At 47.0% G+C, this 21,166-nt stretch overlaps 3 protein-coding genes across 7 annotated transcripts in view; all 3 read left to right on the plus strand.

Annotated features, from left to right (window-relative positions):
* KIF13A (kinesin family member 13A) overlaps window positions 1-6,016 on the plus strand; it is a 105,115-nt gene extending 99,099 nt beyond the window's left edge. For 3 of the 5 annotated variants that reach the window (XM_041413127.1, XM_041413128.1, XM_041413131.1), the window contains exons 39-40: window positions 1,140-2,244; window positions 3,130-6,016. In XM_041413127.1, coding sequence (XP_041269061.1) covers window positions 1,140-2,244; window positions 3,130-3,416 — 1,392 coding nt within the window. In that variant the 3' untranslated portion in view covers window positions 3,417-6,016. The remainder of the gene's footprint in view (window positions 1-1,139; window positions 2,245-3,129) is intronic. The other 2 variants (XM_041413129.1, XM_041413130.1) reach the window with 1 other exon arrangement.
* A 1,223-nt stretch (window positions 6,017-7,239) lies between these two features.
* Window positions 7,240-16,545, plus strand: SIRT5 (sirtuin 5). Its single transcript, XM_041413134.1, has 9 exons — window positions 7,240-7,432; window positions 7,668-7,806; window positions 9,659-9,792; window positions 11,519-11,744; window positions 13,108-13,195; window positions 13,581-13,634; window positions 14,492-14,615; window positions 15,849-15,964; window positions 16,319-16,545. The coding sequence occupies exons 2-9, from the start codon at window positions 7,692-7,694 to the stop codon at window positions 16,392-16,394; spliced, it is 933 nt and encodes a 310-aa protein (XP_041269068.1). The 5' UTR covers window positions 7,240-7,432; window positions 7,668-7,691; the 3' UTR covers window positions 16,395-16,545.
* Window positions 16,545-20,973, plus strand: NOL7 (nucleolar protein 7). Its single transcript, XM_041413135.1, has 8 exons — window positions 16,545-16,849; window positions 17,407-17,467; window positions 17,551-17,615; window positions 17,796-17,827; window positions 18,746-18,842; window positions 19,452-19,573; window positions 19,654-19,731; window positions 20,482-20,973. Exons 1-8 carry the CDS (start codon window positions 16,545-16,547, stop codon window positions 20,553-20,555), a joined length of 834 nt encoding a protein of 277 aa, XP_041269069.1. The 3' UTR covers window positions 20,556-20,973.
* The last annotated feature ends 193 nt before the right edge of the window (window positions 20,974-21,166 follow it).

Raw genomic sequence — 21,166 nt, forward strand, 5'->3', positions numbered from 1 at the left:
TTACATTGGTGAATCACAGCAGGTGTCTGAAAGCATCCTGAAAGGTACTTCAGATATCTCACAGGATCTGCCTTGATCAGAATTTGAAATCTGTAATGCAGATAAAGAAACTGAGAAACAATGGGTGCTACAGTTTCTTTAAAGGACTTCAGCAGTTTTCATTTTTCATAAAATACAATTATTTCTCATAAAAATTTCTTGTAAACTAACAATTTTTACTATATATGTGTGTATACATATACCTATGTTTATACCTGCATATATGTGTGTAAATGAAGACATATATGTATATAATGAAGGAAGTACTTAAAAAAGCATCCATGTAGAGTCCTGCCTGCAGTATTTTATCTTGGGGGAGCAGCCCAACCATGTTGCCAAAGTCGTTCTCAGATTCATCTTTACGGACTGAAGTCCTCAGCTTCAGATGGACTCTGTGAAAGCCACATCTGTGGTCTGGTCACAGGGCATCCCCACACATCACCAAGGGGAAATTCAGGGAGGCACCTCCAAATTCTGCTAGGGTGATTAGTGTCACTTATTTCGCTCCAAACATGTACATATCTGCATACAAATGCTTCCTTGAAGATTTGCTGTAATATTTTATCTTTTTGCTTGTATATTCAAACATCCTGAACATATTCAGGTGTGATAGCTGGGGTAAACAAAATTATTTAGCCTCACTGATATCAGGTTAATAGAAAATCTCACTCTGCAAAGTTTTTAGTAATCCCAACGTTTTTAATAACCTGTATTGCAGTAGGGACTCTTTAAGGCCTTTACCATTCATATTTATGTTTATCTTGTTAGGTAGTGAATTAACTCTATAAAATACCTTCAGTAGATTTAATTAGTCTAAATCATGGGAAAAAAGTTATTGTGTATGAAAATATGTAACTTTCCTTTTATTGGTTTATATTTTCTGAACTATTTACAATTTATTTTCTAAAAATTGAGTAGCTCAGAGTAGATAGGATATGTTTTCAGCAGCTCTTTTCAATGGTGTCTTCCATTCTTCAGAATAAAGAATATTAAAGGTACATATTTTTCCATGCTCAGAAAGGAAAAAAATCAAGGATGGTTAGTTTATCTTGGAAACCACCTCACAGTTTCCTAATCCTAATTCCTCTTCTCATTTGCAGGACTCTGAGGAGGAAGAGAGTGAGTTGGAGGCCATTAATAAGAAACTGATAAGTCCACAAAGTTTTCAAAATTTCCGGCCTTATGTACCGGAGGAGTTTGCTGACTTCAGTATTTACAATGCTAGCCTGGAGAACAGGGAGTGGTTTTCCTCTAAATCAGACTTTATGAGCTCACGTGTTCTCGATAAAGAGGTGTCCCGCAGCCCCACCACTAGCAGCATCACTAGTGGCTACTTTTCCCACAGTGCCTCTAATGCCACCCTGTCTGACATGCTTGTTCCCTGTAGTGATAGCACAGACCAGCTAGCCAGTCACTCCAAGGAGCTGGACTCTAGTGATCCCTCGGGATCATCCCTTGCACATGATTTAAAATCTTCTTTAAACAAGGAATGTCGAGAGTCAGAAAAGGAGTTAGCGAGAGAGAAGTTACCTGTGGTACCACTGAAAGAAAACAGTGCCTTAACAGAGCAAGTACCACTGTCATTCAGTGCCACTGACAGAGACTCTCAGCAGTTATCCAGAGTTGGATCCCTCTCAGCTCGAAGTTCCTTGGATGGCAAAAACACCATTGAATTTTCAGCACGCGAGGTGACAGTTGAGCACACAACGGACATTCTGGAAGATCACTCCTTTACCGAGTTCATGGGTGTTGAAGATGGGAAGGACTTTGACCACTCAACAGTTCCACAGTCGTGTCCCCTTCTGTCCTCTAACGGAGTGAGCACCTTGGAGTCACCCCTCAGAGTCACTGGCAAGGGGCAGAGCCCGTGCACGGACCAGCAGAGCTCTGCAGCAGCAGCAGCAGGTGACAACTGGCTCGCGGATGCTGTGGAAAGCCCTTTTTGTTCTGGACTGGTGAAAGACACTTCAGACCCTGAGACTTACCCTGACACTTCTGTGGACGATTTTATTACGAAGGACCACTTGGATGGTTCTGATTGTGAAGAAGGTGCTTCTGCAGATCAAGCCCATGTCTTGCCGAGCTGGGTGGCCGTGGGCGAGCAAGTCTGTGTTGGAAGTAATAAGCTGGGCACAGTGAGATACGTTGGAACGGTGGATTTTTCAGCTGGAATCTGGGTTGGAGTTGAGCTCAATGTTCAGCTGGGTAAGACTAAATGTGTTCTGCATTATCTATGCAGCTAGTGTGACCAATTTTTAAAGTCACAGTGCAATCATTCTGTCCAGTTCAGTCCTGGGAAGTACCTCCCGTTTCATGAAGCTTGGTATCTAATACACCCAATAATTGGCTTTCTGGTTGTAGAGATGCTCTGATCCATTTTTACCTGTCTGAAAGCCCTGCTTTTACATGTTGTGGTTGTTCCTCATTGGGGATGGGTACCCATCTGTTTTTACAGATCAGAGAAACAAGCAAAACCTAAAATTGGCAGATTACTTTTAAAACATTGTGGATGCATTCATGAACAGTACTAGCAGTGTGCATCACTTGTCAGATAGGTTTGCTGTCAGTGACTTTTAGAGATTTATTTTTAGAGATTTTTGTTGTTTTCACTGGGGAAAGATGAATTCCAGAGCACAGGTTTTCTGTAACTTCAGAGAGGTCAGAAAAAGTCAGTGCTCTGCAAATGTTAAGAAACTTCTATAGAAATGCTTCCAGTCATTTCAAAATATGTTTTTAGTAGTTTAATATGTAACATCACTTATGCCAGAAGTTTTTCTCCGGCTAAGTTTTAAGCTTTGCAAACAATTGGTTTTGAGGACAGTTTATTTTGCAAAATGAACACATGCTCGTCTTATTAAACTGTAGTTAACAAAGAAATATTTTAGAAAATCATCTTTTTTGGTCACATTTTAAGCCCTCCTTTCCAAGTTTTGTTCTCCCTAGTGTATGGAGAGCATCTGGCTCTGTCACTCAGCAGGAACAATCTTGACTATTTGATAGATAACCAAAGCTATTCACACTTCACCACCTCAATTGTATGCGCTAATGGAAGCAGCAGCATTTAATCCTGTGCATTTCTTTCCATTGAAGGGAAGCACGATGGAATTGTGAAAGGCAGAGAGTACTTCCACTGCAAACCACGACACGGTGTTTTCGTTCGTCCTGGGCGCCTCAGCAAAGCACCGGCTCCCGCAAGGAAATGGAGTAGCACTTCCCGGTCTCAGGCATCTTCCACTTCAGAGAAACGGAAAAGTTCTGTGCTTCAAGGGTCATCAGCCACTCCCAAGACAGGAGGAGACGTCCTCTGCCATTCAGGAGATGCAGCGGCTTCTGCTTTTTCTAGGAAACAGGAAAACAGGAAATCTTGGATAAACTAAACCGCAGTATTTTTGCACTTACTACACGCATCACTGTGTAGAAAACTTTACGGATTTTTGAAGCTATTGTACATTTTAACCTGTCCATATGGAATGTGTATTCTCTAGAGTCCTTGACTTAATTCTCTAATTTTTTATAAATAATATATATATTATATATATATGAATGTGTATCTATAGTTTGTCTGCCAGTGGGCAGATAAGGCTGCACACTAAAACACAGTTAAAGCTGATTGTAGATAACTGAGGTACTGGACTATTTGTTACGCAACAACTTGGGAGATATATTTTAAAAAGATATTTTATTGAGGAAAAACCAGGATGTGAATCCATATTCTTTAAAAAAACACAACCGCTGTTCTTAATTACCAAAGAACCTGTTTTAGACTGACATATTTGCTGTTTATATCTTTCTATTGTAAATGTTTTAACTAGTAACTTGGTGCCATGTTCCTTTCAGTCACTGGGCACCGTGCAGCCTTCCGTGTTTAAGCACACTGAAATATCCAACTGCTTCATATGTTTTGTCTTCCTTGAGGCCTGCCACTGTGCTGACTTGGCATTGGGATGACTGACGATGCCTGAAGCTATGAGTCTGGCATTTCACATGTTAGCAAAAGCCAGCCGGGCAGTTTGACTGCAGAAACAGTATTACTGCAAGGGTGTGAGAGGACAACATTCTGGGTTTTTAGGGGGTTTGGGATTTTTTGGGTGCGGGGTGGGGAGAAATGGGAAATAAAGAAGCAGTAAATGGATCATGACTGCAAACTTTGCACTTGTTACTTGCTGGTTTATTATCAAGAGGAAATAGAACCTGCTAAAGTAATTTTAATCTGTAAAGTTTATTTTAATAATGGGAATGATGGAGGGATTTATGTCTGGTGCTCATGAATTCCTAAGAAGGTTGTTCCACATGTAGATACTGTAGATGCCTGTACAAGCGTTCTGGATATTTGTAAAGCAACATGGTAAAAAATGAGTGAAGTGAATGGCCTGCTGTATCTTTTCTTTGTTCCTTAGCAAGTGAATGATTGAGATACCTGGGACCTTACTGAAAAGCTGCTGTTCTTTCTTTGATTGTTGTGTACAGTAAGCGGACTCTCGTATTTTACTATTTACTGTAAAGAACTGTAATTTATATACTGCCATACTGTATTTAATTGGTGCAGACCTGTTGTGTGTTAGAATACAGACTGTTTACTTGGGATTTAAAAAAAAATGTTTTCCTTGTGTTTGGTACAATTAGGCTTCATGCTCAAAGAGGGAGCTGTTTCTAGCTGGTGCTGCTCAGATGCAAAGGACTTGGTAAAAATGCTGAAGGATAGTGTGGTTGGAGTGGACGACTAGATGGTATGAATCCATCTTACCACTGAGCCTCAGAGGAGAATAGCAGCCCCTGTGGATACACATTCCTCACCTTCTGCTTTCCCCATCCCTCCCAGGAGAGGGAGCGGAGCTGGGAAACTCCTGCCAGAGAACAGAATCCTGTGGGTCAAGGGGAGATGGGACAAGTTCCTGGAAGACAGACAAGAGAGGATCATTGCTAAATATATAAAGGCCTCAGCTGCTGGCAGCTGGGAGGGCAATGTGCTGGAGCAGGCAGTGAAAGGAGAGGCTGTGAAGTGCAGTGCACTTGCCCTTGCCATGGCTTTTGTCCCTTCTAAGACAGGATTCTTAAGTGTTAATTGATTTTGAAATGTGTATCTTTGCAGAACAGTTCATGCTTCTGGTGCCCACAGTGAGTTGCTCTCACTGCATTAATGACACTGCTCCTGGAGGAGACTACTTTAATAGAAAAAGATTTTATGCAGAATTATTTTATTGGGCACAGGTGATTGTGGAACACTGCCAGGTATCAATGCCAAACACCCCAGTGTCTTGAAGTTAAATTTAGATGTCACTTTAATCTTTTTAGAAACATTTTAGGAAATCTACTTACACATTGACATTAATGTATTTGTCCAGGACCAGTACAAACAATTTTGAAAATCAGTGTGGCCATTTTCTAATGGCACACATCCAGTAGTTACACCAGGTTAGCATCAGCCAGCATCAGCTGGGCTCTTCATTGTTTCAGACCGCTGAGAATACAGAATGCATGATTGATTCCTTCAGAAACACTGGGATAATTGTGCTCTTGGAGTAGGCAATCTGTATATGCCAAAGAGACCAAAGCAAGCCAACCTTGTGTCCTTCTGTACCCATTTCACATAACCTATGCCATTGTGAGTTCTGTTGTTATTAAAAGACCTGTACTTTTGCAAACCTTGCATGTTAACATGCCCTGCTCTGGGTTGATGTAAAGTTAGAAGGAGCACGGCTAAGGGGTGCAATGATGTGATGGGAAGATTAAAGCTCTTTGGTTGATGTGCTCCTCCACACTCTAGTACATAAACAGAACTATTTTTTCCCTGTTAGCAATGTTAGACTAGGATTTTGCTGTCTTGAACTTTGGATTCCAAGTGGAAGAAAACTGTGGTGATAATGCAACTGCAAATTCCTTTTTTTTTCTTTTTAATATTAACTAGCAGCTGCCTAATAAGCACAGTGTACAGTCTGTAGCAAGATCTCAATTAAAAAAAAAAACAAACACCAATCATGATACTGAATAATGTTATGCAGAGCCAATCCCTCATTCAACAAACCTGCCATACTATTTGTTTTTCCAATCTGCACAGAATTAATGAATTTTGACATCAGGGTCGTTAAAATGCTAAGTAAGATCACGCTGGCCTTCACCTTGTTTTCTGAGTGTACGATGTGCTGTTTTTCCGAGCACGCTTGCCTTTATGGAGACACGGAGCGCTCAGGGAGCAGCTGTGACAGCCCAGCAAGGACCAGCACAAGCCTTTAGCCAGCACCACTCGCTGTGTCAACATTCCCCCACCAAAGGCTTCCTTCCTTCGAGTTTGCAGCTGGAGGCAGAGTACGGAGTGCTGGTACTCTGTAAACAATAACAAGGGCCGTGGAGCACTGGAATGAGGGAAACGTCGGCTGCCAGCCCCTGGGAGCAGCCTCTGGCTGTTCCCTGCCCTGCCCTCAGGTGAACTCGCTCAGGTAACTCGTCCTGTGCCTACGGAGTGGGAGACAGGAGCTGCCCGGGGCTGGACAGGCTGCTGGAGGACTTGAAAGAGCACGGTGTGATTGCCTTTCAGCCTTTCCCGTCTTTGGGTACGTGTTTTGGGGGCCGCTTCCTCTGCTTAGCTGTAATTTACAGAACCCGAAGGGAGGGGGAAAGAATGTGTCAAAACCTCTGCCTGAAAAGGACCGTAATGATTTAAGGTTGTTGGGGAAGGGTGGAGAGGAGGCGGCTGGATGAGAGCAGGCGCTGCCTTCTTTATGCAGCAAAACATGCTAAAAACAGCTTTTCTCATTAAAAAAACAAAAAACAAAAACAAAAAAAAAAAGTGTGCTGTCCAAATGCAGCGGAGTTTTTATCCGTGAACGCGTAAACTGCGAACGCCCGAGGGTGGATGGCAGAGAGGGACGACGCTGGAAAGCCATCCAGCTTTCCTGACCTATTTGCGCTTCATTCCAGCTGATACGTGCGCGCTCCGGCACGGCGCAGGGACAGCGCAACGCCGGGAAGCGGCTGGCGGCTGCCTCCAGTGCATCCATCCATGCCTCCTTAACACCGCGGCCCCTTCCCCGCGGGCGGGAGGAGCGGCGCAGCGCGGGGCGGGACGTGCGGCACCGCACGGCTCGGCCTCAGCCGCCGCTCGCGGTGAGTCGCAGCGGGCGGGCCGCGAACTCGCGGCCCCGGGGCTTGCGTGAAGGCCCGGCAGCCGCGAGGGCGGGCGGGGGGGGGCCCCGGCCCGGCGGTCTCCGCCTCCCCCTCATCGAGGCTCCGCCCGTCTGCGCTGTCCCCTTCGCCCTTCTGCGGGCAGGCAGATGCACGTAGGCTCGCAGCCTGCCGCGGCTCCGTCCCTTGCTTTCCCCCCTTCTTCTTAAAATGCCGGCGGGCAGCCGGGTCCTGGGAGCTGCCTCGGGTTAGCTGCGCAGTTCGGAAGCGTCGCGTAAGTTGGCGGCCGAAAGGCCCGCTTTGGAGCGGGGCTGATCTCCCCGGTCCAGGACAAAAGCGGTGATCCCGGCGCCAGGGTCTCGGGCTGGGGATGATTCCCTGCTCTGCAGGTGCAGGAGGAGGCCGTGACGAGCGCTCGCACCTGGCTCTTCAAGGAGAGCCCCTGACGGGAAGCTGGCAGAAATACGCACCCTGGCTGGGCCGCTTATGTTTGGTTTATTTCTCCCCAGGTGAAACACTTCCGAGGGATCCTGATGTGTCTCTTTCAATCTACCGCTAGAAGGTTGGTTTCCCAAGTGCATTGTGGACTTAAGGCCTCGTCTTCAAAGAAACAGAAGTTTTGCTTGGAAATGGCCCGTCCTAGTTCAAGTAAGACGTGTGTTTGTTTGCTTTAGCACCCCGGACGGGTTTTTAAGGTGGATTTGAAGTGCTGGAAGGTTTTGTGTGCTAGGTGAAATCCATGGCTTGATTAAAAATGTTTAAAACAGTGTGAAGTTGCTTTATTTGTCCCCCAGAATAGTAAAATTACCTTTCTACAACTGTATAGTTCCAAAAGCCCTTGCAGTCAGCATGGTTACAACATAAACACGTTTTTAATGTTTATACTAGCTATGCAATGGTTAATTGTATTTGCCTTTCATAATGCTAATGAGTAATAAAACTAATTCCTCATTTCTTTGTACAAGAATGGGCCTTGAGCATTTCTAACAGTTCAGGAGCTGGGTAACCCCAGGAGCCCTCTTCAGGCTAGCAGTTAAGGCTGACCTCTTTTCACTTGTTTGGGGGTACTTTGGTTTTGTTTTTCAATTTGAGAATGTGCCTTAACTTGAAAACTGCACAGAGTTTTCCCTATTGTCAGGTAGCCAGGGCAAACTTGCACTTTCTGCTGCCTTGAGCATCAGCATTTGGCTGCTGCCAGAGGCCTGGCTGGGAGGGCTTTTGGCTTTGGAGCCTTACACATTCAGGTTTGCGAGTTTGGTTTGCAGCAGTAGGTGGGGCATTAGAATAGCAGCGTTCTCTGCTCGGTCCGGTGGCTCTGTGCTGTGGCTCTTGGGACCTCTCCAGTGGCTTTTTCTCCTTACAGGAGCTTTCCTGCCTTTGGGTGGGCTTTGGGGGGGGGGGGGAGTAGTAAGTTTCCATATAATACAAAGCTGAGAGGATAGTCCAGGGGGTCCTGCCCCTGGGAAGAAATAGCCCCAGGCACTAGGACAGGCTTGGGTGACCAGCTGGGCAGGAATGTCCCTAGGGATCCAGTAGGCACCACTTTGGCCTTAAGCCAGTGATGAGCCCTTGTGGCAATGAAGGCTCCAGGGCATCTTCTCATTGCATAAAAACACCCCATGGTGTTTGTCTGCTGTGAGGGTGGTCAGACAATGGATTGAATTGTGCAGGAAGGTTATGGAGTCTCTATCCATGGAGATATCAAAAGCAGGACACTGTCCAGGGCAGTCTGCTCTGGCTGACCCTGCTTAAGCAGAGGGGGTTGAACAAGACAATCTCCAGAGGTCCGTTCCCACCTAGGCCATTTTGTGATCTAACCTGTGTTGCTTTAAAACTCATATCTGAGGTAAACCGCAAGAGATTTTTTTTTTGTCTGTCTGTAGCTAACCTATTCCTTTTTAATCTTGTCTTGACTCACACAAAAAGGCAAAGAAAAATTTCCGTCTATTTCCCAAACTACCATGCAGGGAAAAGTGGTGGGAATAACACATTAAAAAACATAAAATACAGTTGCAAACCTAGAAAACAGGAAAAATGCCTCAAAAGAAAGTGCGTTTTCCCATATTGCCCTAATTTTGAAGGTGATACTTTGTGGGAAAAAAACCCAAATAAAAACAACAACAAAACAAACTTAATTTTTTTAATCTCAAGATCTTAAGTAACAATTAGGAAGCAAACTGTTCCTGGGTGGTGGTGCCAACAGTTGTTATTGGGGTGGCATCCAGTGTGGAGTTTTAGTTAAAGTCACTGCCTTTCCAGTATTGACTATAATCATGTTTAGCACATGCTGCCCTACTGAGCCTGCTCAGACACATATTTTGGGGATCTCCAGGAACTGGCCTTTAAATTCCAACATACAGAAGCTCAGGAACCAGTAGGTGTTCCAAAACTGAAGTGATGGGAGGTGTGTATGGAAGCCATTTCTGGATGGGTAAGTGTGGCCTCTTAGGTCAGGACGTGAGTGCCTGAACAACTCCTTGTTTTCCCTGCCCTGGCACAGACATGGCTGATTTCCGAGAGGTGTTTGCCAAGGCCAAGCACATCGCCATCATCACCGGAGCCGGGGTCAGCGCCGAGAGCGGCGTCCCCACCTTCAGAGGGGCTGGAGGCTTCTGGAGAAAGTGGCAAGCCCAGGTAGGTGCAGGTGGCCCGTGCCTGCGCAGCCGTGCCTCTCTGTCCATCACGCAGTGAGCATGGAGGGTCAGGAGCAGTTGGAGGGTGGAAGAGGGTGGAAGTTCTCCTATGGCAGTGCAGCAGGGACAGAGCTCTCCCTGCAGCTGCCTGTGCAGCTCTTCTCTGTGTCCCTGGGGATCTGCTTCTGCCCTTCAGTTTATCAGTTGCTTGGGAAAAACAACATTCTTGTAGGCAGCTCTGGGTCTTTCTACCATCCTTGTTTTCCTGCAGTTCAGCTGTTTGCTCATCTTTTGACACCCTCACTGTTTTCCTACCATGTGGGGCCTGTCCTGTTTTAAACTCTTCAGCATTTAAAACAAACCAAAGTACCAAAGGAAGAACTGATTGTAGCTATGATATTATGGAAAATCCTTTGCTGGAATTTTGCCCACCTGTGCCAAGGCTGTGAGCAGTCACAGGATTTTGTTATTCTCTTTTGTTCTGTTCTTGTTGTAGCCTTCTGATCTCTCTGTTCTTTTAGTATAGCTTTAATGTAGTATTTAACATAATATTTAACATAATAAATCAGCCTTCTGAAATGGAGTCAAGCCTCGTGTCTCCACACACAGAGAGTCCTCTACACTGATGATAGAGACTCATTGTTTTCTTTTAATCTTGATGTCTCATAACACCCTTTAAAAATTATTTAGGGCTTGTTTTATTTTGGGGCAGGTTCTTCAATTCTTGCACAGGCTGTTCTCTGTTGCTGGAATGATCCTGTCAGTGCTGAGAGCCACGGGGGTGGGAGAGGAGGTGGGAGCAGACAGTGGGAATACAGCTGAAAGCACCAACAATATGAGCCCTATGGGGGCCTCTTAAGTCTCATCCTGTTGGTGCTGCTGTGCTTCAGCAGTTGTTATGATGTCAGTACCTGCTACCCCAAATGCTGCAATCACACCTGCTTTCTTTGTGGTTTTTAATTGCAGCATTCCTGAAAGATCTGATGAAGCTAAAAAAGCGTCAGAGACATGAATTTTTGAAACTGGTTTGAATCTAAAGATGAGTTTTTTGCTCTCAGTGATCCTCAATTCAAATAAAGCATGTGTGTCTATAAAGGTTGGTCTTGCTGCATCAGAAACTTGAATTCAGTTTCTCTGTCTGCAGAATTGTGCACTGAGGTGCTGGACTGAGCTGCACCTCGTTTTTGAGAAAGAGAAGGCAAAATTAAAGTTACTGTGAAAGGCAGCTTCAGTTTTACCTGTATACAAAATACACATCATTAGACTGTGGTTTTGACAATAGGTGTAATTTGGCTTGTGTTACACTTAAATTAAAGCAGAAAAGAAATTCCTAGCAAAGGAAATACATGACGTTGAGTTTTATGGCTGCCATGGAAAAGAGAGTTGTGAGTGCCAAAAAAAAGGGTGTGCATTGGAATATCTCATCTTGCTTTGTGCTAAGCTTCTAATAGTTTGGTAGGGCAGCACAGAGTACGGTTGGAGTGTAGTGCAAACCCACGTACCACACTGTTGCTGTAAGTTATTTCCTCTTTTGACTGGACACTTTGACTGGTCAGCCTTGTAAGGGCTGTGGAACAATATTCTTACCAACTGCATTTGGTTATAGATAATCTGCTTTTGATGACCTTGTGATGCAGGCAGCAGTATAAATGGCAGAGATGCAGCAGGCTTCATCTGGGGAAGGGATTCTTCTTTTGTTTTAGGACAACCTGTTACGTCTTTTGCAGGAGCTGGCTACGCCAGGGGCTTTTGCGCGAAACCCTTCCCGTGTGTGGGAATTCTACCACTACCGGCGGGAAGTGATGCTGAGCAAACATCCCAATCCAGCCCACATTGCCATTGCAGAGTGTGAGAAGCGTCTCAGCAAGCAAGGAAGGAGCGTTGTGGTCATCACTCAGAACATTGATGAGCTGCACAGAAAGGCAGGCACCAGGCACCTCTTAGAAATTCATGGTAGGAGTTGGCTCACGTGTCTGTCACAGGCCAGGAAACCTGGAGTGGGGAGTGGGAAGAAGGGAAAGCAGGATTAGTAGAGAGAGAAAAGATTTTTGTCTTTAAAATTACAATAATTTGCATATGTTTATTTACAATAACACCCTGTTCTCTTTTGGAAGTTATTTCAGGTACTTCGTAGCCTGTCTTCATTGCTCACCTTTAGGATCACAGAATCTCATCTTTCTGTTTTTAATGGATTCTGACAGCACAAAAGAAATGGTTCCCTCCTCGCTTGCACAGTTTTCCGCAGATCCACTTGAATTCATGTGGCTGTGACACCTGGCTGATTTCTCTTAGAAAAGGGGACGAGAATCCTCAGTGATTCCACTGTGTAGTAGTGGTGATGTCAGACTGCTGCTAATAAAGGGTGTATTGGCAAGCCTGGACTCACCAGCCCTGGTGCTTTTCCTCTGTCCTGTTCTCACTTGTGCAGTTCTTGGCTACAGGAGGACAAAGGGACTGGAAACAATTGAGATTCCCTTACCTTTCTTTCTTGCAGCCAGTGGCCTTCCCCCTCTCTTCCCCGTAGTCAGTGGCATTCCTTACTCCCACAAAGTGCCAGAGGAGCACATGGCAGGTGCAGCACCTGGAGGTCAGGTTTGGGATCTGAGGAAATGTACAGGTGTGGAGGAAAAAGAGGATGTGGAAGTCCTTTGGAGGTGACCCCACTCATTTCTCCACTCCTCAGGCCCTTCCACAGGGTAGAAGTCTCCCAGGACAAAGACCCATCCTGGTCCTCCAGCACTGTGATGCTTTTTAACTCAAGTATCACTAAAGGTGTAAATGGGATTTCCCACCACCACTTTTTTGCTTTGGACACAGGAAACCTGCACAAGCTATTCTGCAGTTGTGGGCCCAGTGATGAAGCCTTGGCAATTTTAATTTTGGTTATTTTTATTCCTTACAAAATGGACACAGTTTTTAGCTCTTGGATATATTGCACATCTCGACAGCATGTTAGTAATACTACAGAAGTTTTGGGAGTGGAGTTTGGCATCAAGCAAAATGGTGTTGACCAGCATATTTTATTTTTTTTAAGAAAATGTTTTTGATGTAAGAGGAAAAGCAATAAACAGAAATCATCTCCCTCTGTGATATTTTAAATTATGATTTTCCTGCAAAATATGTTATGGGACTGTGTATTACTCATGTCCTAAGACAGAACAAGGTGGCACAGTGGGACTGTCTTTGCTGTTGTGTTCCTGTTGTAAGGACAAGGTGCAGCATTCAAGGTGCCCAGGATAAACACAACCACCTGCCTGCACAGCCATGCCTCAGAGCCATTGCTTCATCCCTGATGTTTCCTTTTCGTGTGTTCCAGGTAGTTTATTTAAAACTCGGTGCACCAGCTGTGGAAATGTAGCTGCGAATTACAAGAGCCCGATCTGCCCCGCGTTGGCTGGGAAGGGGTAATCCATTCTTTCTTTCACCATTAAAAAAGGAAGTGAGCAGGGGGATGGGCCAGGCATATACTCAAGATTTTTTAGGACTTTTTTCCCCTTTACATTCCACCAGACATTTAGATAGTTACGTAAATAATTGTTGTGCCTTTGACAGTCTTGGCCACCTTATTACAGTTGCTCAGCCTCAGGATAATTCTGGACAAATTCCTGCCTGCCTCATGTATGGTATTTTAGGATTGTAGTAGGTGTTCAAGTTGGCTGAAGTTGCAGATTCTTTGATTGGAGGGTGTGCTTTAGAGAATAGGAAGGTTTTTAGAGAATGTTAAGTTTTTAATAATATATAAAATACCTTTTGTGCAGCTGGACATGTATTTCCATTTTGTAACTACAGGGCTCCAGATCCTGGCACAGAAGATGCTGCCATTCCAGTTGAAGACCTTCCTCAGTACGTATGGACCACTTTGTTGGGCTGTTACCTCTTCGTGCTTTGTGCATCTCAGAGCTTCATGTTACTGTTCATGTTGTTTTGGAAGAACATTCCCCAGGAGACAAAGAACTCTGGAACTGTGCCCCAGGAAACTGAGTCTAAAGTTACAGGGGCATCAGACAAAGGAGTGTGTAGAAGTTACCGTGGTGCTAAAGGCATCACCCTTTGCGTACTTGAGCACCAAGATGAAACGTGGCCAAATTCCTGGGGTTTGTAGTAAGTGAAGTAGTAGGAGAATTGCAGCAAGAAAGTGAATGCTACAGCAGTAAATGTTTTGTTACTTTGCAGGTGCCACTGTTTTTCTGGAATTCTGTGCTGGGGTCCCCTCACAGGCACAGAATGTGCCATGATGCTTTTTTATGCAGCCTGAAGCTTTGCCTTAGCTAGTTGCAGATGGAAAAAGCCACCACATTTTTCATCTGATTCCTAAGGAAAAAGAGGCTAACAAAATGCTTCTGTCTTTTGGGTCATTTTCTCCTTAAAACCCTGTAAGCTAGTTTGTTAAAGGAGGCTAAGTTTTAACTTTCATGCACTTCAGGAGCTGAGTAAGGGGAGGACACAATTAAGATCTGCGCTGAACAACTGTTCAGCACCCCCTTCCTTGGGAGCATGCAGCACATGTGTACTTCCAGCACACGTGTAGCATGGAATGAGCTGCCTTCTGTCCAGCACATGGTAGAGGAGGGTGTGGGGAGGGCTGTGGAGGAGGAGCGAGGATGATGGCAGGTAAGACCTGCCCAGGCGAGGATGAGATCTGCTTTGCTGCTCTGCAGCCTCATGCAGCGTGACGCTGTCCCTTTGTGCTGTTCGGGCAGGTGTGAGGAGGACGGCTGCAAGGGGCTCCTGCGGCCACACGTCGTGTGGTTCGGCGAAGCCCTGGATCCCGGCGTGCTCACGGCGGTGGAGAAGGAGCTGGATATCTGTGACCTCTGTTTGGTCGTGAGTGGCGCTTTCCTTACTGGTGCTCTGAACCCGCAGGGAGGCCATGCTAGGGACATGGCAACTTCTGGGTAAAGCAGATGCATCTGTGCTTCCCTGAGGGAACTAAAAGCCCCAGAAGGACTCTCTGGTATCCAGTGCAAAACATTAAAAGACCATTCTGTTTGAAAATGCACACAGACTACTCAGAAGTCAACAAGTACACAGGGGTTAGAGATTAGACAATGCTGTTTGGCTGTTGAATTTCACTCCCCCTCTACTCTGCTCTGGAATACTGTGGACAGTTCTGGTGCCCTCAGCATAAGGACATGGAACTGTTGGAGCAAGTCCAGAGAGCCACAAAGTTGGTAAGGGTACTGGAACACCTTCCCTATGAAGAGAAAGTGGGACTGTTCAGCCTGGAGAAGGGAAGGCTCTCGGGAGACCTTAGAGCCGCAGTACTGAAAGAGGCCTGCAAGGACACCAGAGAGGGACTCTTCATCAGGAACAAGGGGTGATGGCTTTTAAGTGAAAGACAGTGGCTTTAGATTATATATAGGAAGAAATTATTTACTGTGAGGGTGGGGAGGCAGTGGAACAAGTTGCCCAGAGTGGGTGCCCCATCCCTGGAAGCATTCAAGGCCAGGCTGGATGGGGCTGTGAGCAACCTGGGCTAGTGAAAGGAGTCCCTGCCCATGACAGGGGGGCTGGAGCTAGATGATGTTTAAGGTGTCTTCCAATACAAACCATTCTGTCATTCTAATTTCTCAAACAGTAAAAAATACAGTTATTTTGATGCTCAGTTTGAAAAGGAAGTAAGTTATAATGTGCTGCTTTTTTGCAAGGTGGTTTACATGCCATGTAGGTTCCAGATCCCTAACCAAAGCAGTTGCTTAGACTGTTGTCTTCCATTTACAAACTGATCTTAAGTAACAGAAGGAACGTTCTGTTGGGTTTTTATTTTTCGTTCAAGACAAAGTGTGCCATTTTGTTTCTGGGATTTTTTTTTCATCTACAGTTACAAATGGATTTCTTCGGGTTGCATCAGAGAAACAATTCCTGTTAATGCTAATTTAAATAGTGACATCTGTGGCACTAATCAGATACTGATTCAGTTTCATTTCTGTAGGGATCTCCTAGGCTTCAGTGCACATGCAGTTGTGAGAAGGGCCCTCCTCACCTCGGGGCTGGGTTGGTTTCCTCTGTGTGAGTGCTGTCCTACTATTCTTGTGACTTGTGTCCCATTGCCTGCAGGTCGGGACCTCGTCCGTGGTGTATCCTGCGGCCATGTTCGCCCCGCAGGTCTCGGCCAGAGGAGTCCCGGTTGCGGAGTTCAACATGGAAACCACTCCTGCCACCAACAGGTTCAGGTAACGCTGCTCAGGCAACAGCCTTCAGTCCCCTCTTTCCTGCCCTGCTTTGGTCCAGCTGCCAGAGCGCTGGGTTTAGACAAATACAGTCTAGTTTTCCCCCCAGCGCTTATGAGATATTAAGTTTCTGTTTATAAGTAAGAAAAGAGGATTCTTCTTCCGTGGTGGAATTTTCACTGAAGACACAAACCGTATTATTTAAAGGGTGAGGCTGTAGTATGTCCCTACGCCCCACAAGGCCTAAACCCTTCTCTCCTCCTGTTTCCTCCCTCCCTCCCGTTCCCAGACTCGCCAGGTAAAGCAGCGGGATGCGCCGGTGGCTGCCCGCGCCCTAAGCCTGCCACTTCCTTTCAGGTTCCACTTCCCGGGCCCCTGCGGGACCACGCTGCCGCCGGCGCTGGCGCGACACGAGACGGAGATCATCTCCTGAATCCTGGGATCACCTCCGGAGCCCTGGGATCACCGCCGGAGTGCCGGGAGCGGCCCGGGCCGGCGGGGCCCAGCGTGGGGCGGGCGGGCCGGAGGCGGCGGCGGGACTCGTCCCCACGGCAATAAAGGCGGGGCGGCGGGGCCACCTCCGATGTCCTGTGTCTGTGCGCGCACCGCGCGGGGCGGGGCGGGGCGGGAGGCGCAGGGCGGCTGTCCCGGCGCTCGGCATTCCCCGGCGGAAGGCGGGAGCAGTTCCGGGGCGGGCGGCGCAGGGGTCGCGGCCATGGCGCGCCGGCAGAAGGTGAAGGCGGCGGCCGCGGGCAAGCGCAGGGCTCCCGCCGCCCTCCCCAGCCCGGCCTCCTCCTCGGAGGACGAGGCTCCGGAGGAGGTGTCCTTCGGCGTGGCGAGGGAGGCGGCCGAGGCCGAGCGGAAGCTCGTGGGAGAGGCGGCTCGGAGGTGCGGACACGGCGGGGCCTCCTGCTCCCGAACGGCGGCTCTCACGGCAGCGCTTCCCTCCTCTTACCTCGTTCGCTTAGCCCCGCTCATCTCCCCTTTCACCCCTCTTACCGCCCCCTTCACCCCTCGCTTACCTCTCTAAACCCCCTTCCACCCCTCTTAGATCCCCTTTTACCCCCCGTTCACGCCTCGTGCTCTCTTTTCCTCCCCTTATTCCCTCCCTTATCTCTGCTTATTTTCCCTTGTTGCCTCCTTCCTCCTCCCCCCTCCCCCCACCCCTTATCTCCCTTCTTACGCCACCACCCCTCTTATGCCACCCCGGCCCCTTCTCCTTCCTTATCCCTCCTCTAACCCCTTCCCCCCCTTCACCCCTCTATGCCCCTTTCACTTTTCCTATCCCCTCTCCCTTATCCCCCCACTTGCTCCTCCTCATCACCTCCTTTGCCCTTCTAAGCCCTTCCAAGCCCCTCCAAGCCCTCGTTGACCCCTTTTATCCCTGCTCGTAATCCCCTCTCTCTCCCCATGGAATGCTGACAGTGGCTCCCGCCTCCCCGCAGGCACCGGGAGCTTCTGAAGGAGAAGCGGCGGCGGCACCAGGAGCTGTTCGCGGAGCAGAAGGTACCGCGCTACCCGCGGCGGGCCCCGGGTGTGTGTGCCGGCCCCGCGTGTCCGTGCCCGCCTGACTCCCCTCTCCCCCACAGAAGCGCAGGCTGCTGCCCGAGGCCGTGCTGCAAGAGCTGCAGGAGCTGCAGGCTGTGTCCGCACGGTGAGGGGACCAGGGGAGGCAGCGGTGGGTGTTGGGATCCCTTCTCTGTATCTCCCCGTCGGGCAGCCCCTTCTGGTCCTTGCTTGGGAGACTGTACTGGAAATGGGGGTTTCATGGCTTTGAGTAAAGGAAGGCAGTGTGAATTGAAGAGTAACCTGTTGCCTTCCCTTTGACCCCCAGGCCCGCTGAGCAGGCTGCAGCAGATGACCCAGGTATGTTACCGCTTGCTTTGCTAACGGGGTGCACATCTGGTTCTCCAGGAGTTCATTCCTGTGCCTGAGCTCCAAGGGGGAGCTCTGGTGGAGAGACCTTCTCCAAGTCCTAGTCATGAACACATTTGGCAGATTGTTTTTTCCCCAGGAAAATAAGTATCTGAGGAAAAATACAAAGTCAGATTTAATCTAATTCTCATACCTTTTACAGAAGTCTCTTGCTGTGCAGTGATTTCAGTTAAATAGCCTGAAGTGTTTAAGGAAGTCATGGGCAGGTGTTGCAGAAGAAAAAGCAAGGATTACCAAAGGCGGATTAATTTTTAGCCTTTGTTTAAGTTATAAAGGCTATTCCTGGGTAGAGTTGTTAAATTGCCTCTGTACTTTACATATCAACCTAATAATAGCATCTTAGTAGGATATTAAGTAACTTTTTTTAGACTCAGAATTACAAAACCAAGACTCTAGAGTGTTTATGACTGCTGGTTTTGCTTCATCTGTACTTCAAAGTATTTCAGAAAAAATATTTTATTTAAACAGTTCTCTCATCCAAACCTCACATGCTGCTGTACGGTATAACTTTTTCTTGCTTTTATTTAAAAAAGATCTGTTGTATTGACAAAACAAAGAGATGAGCTGAGAATGAAGCAAGACTTCAGCCAGAGCTGGATTTCCCTTTATGGGTTATCCACAGCTGTTGTGTTGCATTGAATTTTTGTCCAGTGATGAATCCCATTTTGTTGATGCCGAGAAAGCTGGCTAGCAGTACTTTGGGTTGCTCCCCTAAGCATATTTCTTTCCATCCCTCTTACAGCTGTTCTTCCTAGTCATTTTTTCTGAAAAATGCTGCTTGTTTTAAATCCTGTTCATGTTTCACTGACTGGTTTTGATTTGTAACATTTGGGAAATTTCGTTTACAAGTTCCTCTAGATGAAGAACTTGAATCTGAGGCTGTACAGCTGGAGCAAGGCCAAGCAGAAGTGCAGGAGAAGAAAGGCAAGAGGAGCAAGGGTGCCAGGTAGGAGGAGATGATTTTGCCTGGTGTGGGAAGTTCTGCTCTGTCACTGCGTGGCTGCACCCTCTTCTGCACTTTATGTTCCCCCATCCTTCGTCTGATTGAAAGCATATTTATGTGCTAAAAGCACCTTTGATGTCTTCTGATTTAGCATACTTATATGTGTGTGCATACATATATATATACACGATAGAAATAATTTTTATGTATTACTTAATATGTAACTGCTATGAGATAGCTGGGCAGTCATAAGCGCAGCAGTGCACGTTGTGTTGGGGGGTGGTTGAGCACCGATTTCCTGCATTTCAATCTCTTTTTCTCTCTCCTCTTTATTTCATTGTCACTGATGACCCTGGAGAGTAATTGCCCTAGCTTCTGGTAGGATGAGCTCAGGACGCCCAAGGAAACTGCTCAGGGCACACAAAGGCATATGACAACAGCTTGATAGTATTGGTCCAGCTTTTTATTTTTTTAATACTGCTGCAAAGCTCATCTGAGTATCAGAAACCATCAGTGGCTGCTGCTGTGCTCAAGTAGCAAAGCCTGACAGCAGTGTCTGTTGTTTTGGATCGTGTAACCACGCTACAGGGATTTACATCTCTCTTTGACTAGGACAAAAGGGAACTACGTGGCTGTGTGCTTGAAAGACCACAGTGCAACAGGCCTCCACCAACAGCTGGCCAAAGACTTCCTAAATGCTCAGCTCTATGGGCCGCACACCAACCGGGTACAGGGTAAGCGCTGCTGCTCGCCTGGCTCTGGGTGGGGCCTTGTCTGGCTTCAGCTTGGTTATTAACACTTGTCTCCATTTCAGCAAATGAATTTTTTTCCCTTGCAAACAAGAAAGCCCCCGTCAAAAAAGCTGCCGTTCAGTTTGTGGACAAGTCTTGGGGTGAGTAGAGAAAGTCAGAGTAGGTACTATTTTCTGCATATCTGGCTAAAAGTACACTTGGATGAAATCAGGGTTTCCATGCTAGAGTATCCTGGCTTGTGATCCTCTAACTCCAAGCACCTGGAGAGTAAGGGAAGGGCAGCAGAGCACTGCAGCCTCAGTGGGTGTCATGAGCACAACTCCCAGGGATTGTGTATGAGACACAAGTTGAAAAAAATTACCTCATTTTTGGTATGTTAAGAGACAGCTCTTGTATTAGAGCCAGGGCTGCTCAGTGAAATAAATACTTCAGTAGCTGTTGTTTCAGCCTCCAGTCTCTGTGCTGTTGGAAGGCATTTCAGATGTGTCTCAGACTTAAAAGCAGGGATACCAAGATCCCAGAACCTCTATGTGAGCACAGGGAAATAGCACCCATTTCTCCTCATTTCCATAATGGATGGGGACAGTTTCACACCCACACATTCTGTGAGGTTCACGAACACCAGAGGGAAAAGTCACTGATCCTTAGCAAGCAGGCCCTGCTTTCATCTGTGCTCCATCACATCCACTGTATCCTCCCCACCCTCCTAAGGGGGCTGTGCAAACTGGTACTCCTGGCCAGTGGAATGCACCTGGGCACATAAATTACCTTAGGAAGTTTATCAGTTTGTTCTGTTCTGAAATGCTGCAGCAGCCAAGGGATTGCTGCTTCTTCAGCACATGGGGGCTAAGAAAAATGGTAACTAACAGCTGTTGGTTTTTTTTTTTAAGGGCAAGATAAAAAGGAAAAAGCAGCAAGGTTTAAGAAACGCTGGCTGGCAACGCAGATTAAAGATGGAGTCTGAAGACAGCTTTTTCAGAAGATGCTGCTAAGGACTTTTAGTGACAGTTGATCTCAACACAGCACAGGTGTTTTTCCCCACTTCATCATGACTTTACTTTCAGCTCCAGCCAGCAGAAGGCACTGAGCTGTGCCTGATCGGACTTCCCTGTTCTCTCCTCTCCCCTTTCCGAAGTTCTTGGGGAAGCTACAGAGCAGCCAGGCCAGTGTTGTGGAACAGCTGGTGCTAGGACCAGGCTTGCTGAGCTGCCTCTGTGAGGCAGTGCCTTTGCAGAGAATAAACGTGAGCAGTGTTGTAGCTACTGTTGTGGATGCTGCAGTCCTTACAGCAGGCAGTTATTCCTGCTGCTTCAGTCACTTGTGTCTCTAAGGAAAGGCTGTACCCTAACAGCAGAATCATTAAATCAGCTCCCACAGCAGGACACTTCTCTCCAGCCTCATCATTACTTTCCAGCAGTAAGGGATTATTCCCATCTGCAGGGAGTCCTGAGTAAGCTTCGTGCACTGTTAGCTAGACTCACTGTGTGGCAAGAACATGGCAAAGCCTTTGACCTGGACCAGCCCAGCTTCCACAGGGAGTGGAAGCCCTGGCTCAAGGGGTAAGCCACTCCCCTC

This window comes from Onychostruthus taczanowskii, unplaced genomic scaffold (assembly GCF_017590055.1).
Source record: "Onychostruthus taczanowskii isolate IOZ18803 unplaced genomic scaffold, ASM1759005v1 scaffold40, whole genome shotgun sequence".
In the NCBI taxonomy this organism is placed as follows: Eukaryota; Metazoa; Chordata; class Aves; order Passeriformes; family Passeridae; genus Onychostruthus; species Onychostruthus taczanowskii.

Coding starts and splice junctions, on each gene's coding strand:
- SIRT5 (XM_041413134.1), top strand. CDS start 7,692: ATGTGTCTCTTTCAATCTACCGCTAGAAGGTTGGTTTCCCAAGTGCAT. Junction 11,745..13,107: donor GCACCTCTTAGAAATTCATG/GTAGGAGTTGGC, acceptor CGTGTGTTCCAG/GTAGTTTATTTAAAACTCGG. Junction 13,635..14,491: donor CCAGTTGAAGACCTTCCTCA/GTACGTATGGAC, acceptor CTGTTCGGGCAG/GTGTGAGGAGGACGGCTGCA.
- NOL7 (XM_041413135.1), top strand. CDS start 16,545: ATGTCCTGTGTCTGTGCGCGCACCGCGCGGGGCGGGGCGGGGCGGGAG. Junction 17,468..17,550: donor AGCTGTTCGCGGAGCAGAAG/GTACCGCGCTAC, acceptor TCTCCCCCACAG/AAGCGCAGGCTGCTGCCCGA. Junction 17,828..18,745: donor GGCTGCAGCAGATGACCCAG/GTATGTTACCGC, acceptor TTCGTTTACAAG/TTCCTCTAGATGAAGAACTT.